Source organism: Zootoca vivipara, chromosome 13 (genome assembly GCF_965207765.1).
Source record: "Zootoca vivipara chromosome 13, rZooViv2.hap1.1, whole genome shotgun sequence".
NCBI classification, from domain to species: Eukaryota; Metazoa; Chordata; class Lepidosauria; order Squamata; family Lacertidae; genus Zootoca; species Zootoca vivipara.
In genome coordinates this window covers 26,614,099-26,618,113 of record NC_142596.1, presented here as the reverse complement: position 1 = coordinate 26,618,113, position 4,015 = coordinate 26,614,099, and the positions used below count along the sequence as shown (strand labels likewise).

Below are 4,015 nucleotides of genomic sequence, written 5' to 3'. Positions count from 1 at the left end.
CTGGGCAGGAGTTGATCATAGTGAGGGTTTGCAAAGTGTGCCTTCCTCTTCGCTCGTTTCTCCCTTGCATCCTGAGTTCATGCGTCTTCAAAGCCCATAACACCTTTGGTAAAAGCTGTTCTCCTACTGGAGCGCTCGCAGGCCAGTGTTTCCCAGCCATTGGTGTTTATGCAACATTCTTTAGATTGGCCTTGAGAGTGTCTTTGAACCTCTTTTCTTGGCCACCAGCATTACGCTTTCCATTTTTAAGTTTGGAATAGAGTAGTTGCTTGGGAAGATGATAATCAGACATCTGAACCACATGACCAATCCAACGAAGTTGGTGTTGAAGAAACATTGCTTCAATACTGGGGATCTTTGCTTCTTCCAGGACACTGGTATTAGTTTGCCTGCCTTCCCAAGAGATATGTCACATTTTTCAGAGACACCGTTGATGGAATCTTTCAAGGCGTTGGAGATGGCGTTTATAAGTGGTTCATGTTTCAGAAGCCTACAGCTGGATTGGTAGTACAAGAGCCTAGAATGAAACGCAAAAGACTAGTTTCAATGGACCAAGAACGGTTTTCATGGCTGGTTCTGACTTTTCCCTTTTCCCAGTGGGAATTCCTATTTGTAGAGCAGAGGCCACGGCTGGTCGGCAGTTGCAGTGCCTGTGTGCTTTGTGCTGGGGGGCACTGTTTAGCGGCGCTCCTTGGTTGCTATTGGACAGTTACTTGGATAGTCTGAGCAGATTGGTTGAGCGCCTTATTTACGGGAGCCTTTGGAATGGAAAAAGGAAAGGACTGTGTCAGGATGATGTTTTTTGTGGGGACATTTGCAGAAGTGAAGGTGTTGATTTGAGCTACAGTTGGAGGGGTATATGGTGCCTGCTGGAGGGGGAACCCCCCCTTCCATGAATTCCGGTAACAATGTTAATGAATGACCCAAAGCTCTCCCCTCTCCACATACGTATTTCTGTTCTGCCCATTTGGTGGTGGTTCCCTGTCTTCTCCAGACACCCCTCTTCACACACAAACACTCCCCCCAAGAATTGGAGCTGCCGGCGTCTGAGTCTCTCTCTCCGCTCATCTCTTCTAGGATCAGGTGCTTAAGGCGCCTGTTCAGGCGCTGCCACAGGGTGGCCCCCCAGCAAAGCCCAGAGCAGCCCGTGGCACCAGGTGAGCAAGTGGCCCTCCTTTTTTTGGACAGAGGAGGGCAGGAATCGGCATTGGGGGGGGGGAGCTAGTCAAAAGATGGAAAGAGCCAGATGGCTGAATCCGACCCAAGGTCCATTGGGCCAGTGGCTGGAACCCCCTCCCCCCAGAGGCCAACCCATTTTGTGGAGTCTAATGAATGAAGCAGGGGGCTGGGCTGGAGGGCTGGGCTGGGGGACAATTGTCAGCGGGAGCGGTACCTTCCCTGGGGAAAGGAGGCCAGAATTTGCCACAGAGCCCTGGCGCGTCCCACCTCTGCAGTAGGACTTGGAATCCAGGAGAACTCACCTGTTCACATGTCCTTCTTTTTGCAGCTCTGCGGTTCCACATCCCTTCCCCAGGGGTGAGTATTGCAGAAAACAAGAACAGGGACTGGAACCCTCAGACCTGCCCCCCACTCTGCACTCTCAGATGCAGAGAAGCCCTCCCCTCACAAGGAACTGACAGCCTGACTTTTGCATTTCAGCTGCTCGAGGATGAGCAATTATACATCCTCGGGGTCATCCAGAGTTGGCAGGCAGCTGAGCTCAGGGGGCTGCGAACCCTGAAGTGCTCCAAGCAGGAGACGGCCAAAGCCATTCTGGTGAGTGAGGGGTGGTGTGAGGGACCCCCGCGAGGAGGTGGGGGAAAGGAGGGGCTTTAGGAAGGGGTTGTGAATCTGCGGAGAGGAGGACCCTGCCGGCATACGGTCCCCTGGAAAGCCAAGCCTGGTGTTGGGGGTCGGAGCTGTCCTTTGGAGGCCCCGGAAAGAGCTGGTTTTCCTCCTCTGTTCTCTTCCATCTTGGGGCCCTTGGAGCACTTCAGGGATCGCCCCCTGACCCTGGCCCTTGCCTTGGAGGCCCTCCTCCAGCTAAGGTGAGTGGGGTCTGTGATGGACGGGGTTGTGGGGGGTGGGGGGGCAGAACTCCAGGGGAGACTCGGAGGAGGAAGCATCTAACCCTCTTGCTTTCATCTCTGCAGTACCATGAGGCCCAAATTCAGCTGCGATATGATCAGTGCGATCCTCCATAGGACCATGGAGGCAGTTCTTCAGGGCCCAGAAAAGGAGGAGGAAAGAGAGGTATGGCCTTTTTTCTGAATTCCCTTTGCGTGGCTCTTTCTTCTTCATCATCATATTTCACCAACATTCAAACTCTCTTCTCTCTTTTCCCGCAGGAGCTGAAGCGCCACTTCCGTCTCCTCCTTGGAAGTCTCCTTATGGAAGCCCCCAATCCGGGCACCCTCCTGCAACTTTTAAGTGTAAGTGTCCCGATGGCATCAGGGGTGGTTTTAGGGTTGCCCGCCCCCTCCCCCCATCCCTTACCTAATGGACTGCCCCATTTCTCGGGCACAGAGCCTGTTTGGCCCTCAATTTGGTCCAAGACCAATGTTGGCAAACCCTCATGCTCCAGAAGTGCCAGGGACTCTGTGGTGGGGACAGTGAGGGCCGCTTTGGCCCAGACTGGCCCCTGACTCTGAGACGCTCTTTCCTCCTGCAGGACCTGCGAGGATATGCCCTGGGGGAAAGTGGGGAGGCTCAAAAACTAGCGGCCAGCAGCATTTCGTTGCTGCTGGCCGTTGCCCGGAAATTTCCCCGCCTCCGAGTAAGTAGCTCGCCTTCTTCTATTCCTTCCTGTGTTTGCTTCCATCCCTCCAAGAGCACATCCCTGAGTGACCTTTAACACAGATGATGCAATGTGTGTCCCTGGGGGCCAGGGTGAGGCCAGAGACTGCCCTTCCACCTCTGCCCAGGAGGCTGCAGGGCCCAGGGAGGTCCTCTGGAACAAGGGATTGGGCCCAAGACAGAGGGAGACCCGTCCTTCCTGGCTTGGCACTGCTTATGTGCTCTCTTGCTGCCATCTGACCCCAATTTTTCTTTCCTCTGCAGATGACGGTAGTTCGGCCGGACCTGGCCTGCTTCCGCCTGAAGCCGGAAGAAGGTGAGCCCCACACTATGGAGACAGTAAACTACCTTGTCTCTTATTTGCCCAAGACCCTCCTCTGAGGTCTTCTTGCTGGGAGTCTGGCAGGACCTGCTCCCTGCCTGGCAGGCCTTTCCCACCTGACCTGGGAGGACAGTGTCCGAACTGACTCCAGCTACATTTCCAACCTGGGACCTTTGACTGAAGGATGGGGGGGGAAAGGCCTGTGGGAAAATCTCATTTTCATTCTCATTCTCATTCTCTTCCATCCAGATGATATTATAATTGAAGATTTATAGGTAGTGCGGACACCAGAAAGAGGCCAACATCCAAATGCACTCGGCAGGTAAGACTTTCTCAAAAGCCCACCTGTAGTTGGAGATGCCCTGTTTCATCTGTGTGAGAAGCAGGCACTCCTGGCATCCTGCTTACCTTTTTTCTCTTGCAGGTGACAGAATGATGGCGGCAGGACCTCCTTTCCCATATTTTCATGGGGGCAGAAGGGAAGCAGTGGCTGTGGGACCAGATCAGGTAGGGGGAAGCTGCCTTCTGGGGACAGAGGTCAAAGGGTGGAACAATGTCATGGACTGGTTGGGTACAGAGGAATGGTGGGAGGAAGCAGTTGGAGAACCAGGAAGGGAAGACATCTCAGAGCCCAGGAAACGGTGGGGGCACAAGGATGAGCAGTCAGAGGGAGAAGAGGCCAGGTAACCAGGGGAGGGTAGCCAATGGGTCTCAAACCCTCAGTGAGTGAGGAACTTTCCCCTGTGTCAGAAGACAGGCTCCGGCAGATTGAGCGGATGAGATCCAGAGGAAGCTGTTTGTGCGTGTGCTGTAGAGCAGCGTTTCTCAACCACTGTTCCGCGGCACACTAGTGTGCCGCGAGACGCTGGCTAGTGTGCCGCGACGTGCGGCGATGAG

At 54.3% G+C, this 4,015-nt stretch overlaps 1 protein-coding gene and 1 long non-coding RNA gene across 2 annotated transcripts; both read left to right on the top strand.

Moving 5' to 3' along the window:
• Nucleotides 1-852: 852 nt before the first annotated feature.
• LOC148683665 (uncharacterized) lies at nucleotides 853-1,777 on the top strand. Its single transcript, XR_015946784.1, has 3 exons — nucleotides 853-1,157; nucleotides 1,508-1,536; nucleotides 1,660-1,777. It is a non-coding gene; the product is annotated as an uncharacterized LOC148683665 (long non-coding RNA).
• A 199-nt stretch (nucleotides 1,778-1,976) lies between these two features.
• LOC132593157 (uncharacterized) lies at nucleotides 1,977-3,624 on the top strand. Its single transcript, XM_088657181.1, has 7 exons — nucleotides 1,977-2,048; nucleotides 2,154-2,253; nucleotides 2,349-2,432; nucleotides 2,672-2,776; nucleotides 3,061-3,112; nucleotides 3,368-3,440; nucleotides 3,543-3,624. Exons 2-6 carry the CDS (start codon nucleotides 2,158-2,160, stop codon nucleotides 3,391-3,393), a joined length of 363 nt encoding a protein of 120 aa, XP_088513307.1. The 5' UTR covers nucleotides 1,977-2,048; nucleotides 2,154-2,157; the 3' UTR covers nucleotides 3,394-3,440; nucleotides 3,543-3,624.
• Nucleotides 3,625-4,015: the final 391 nt, after the last annotated feature.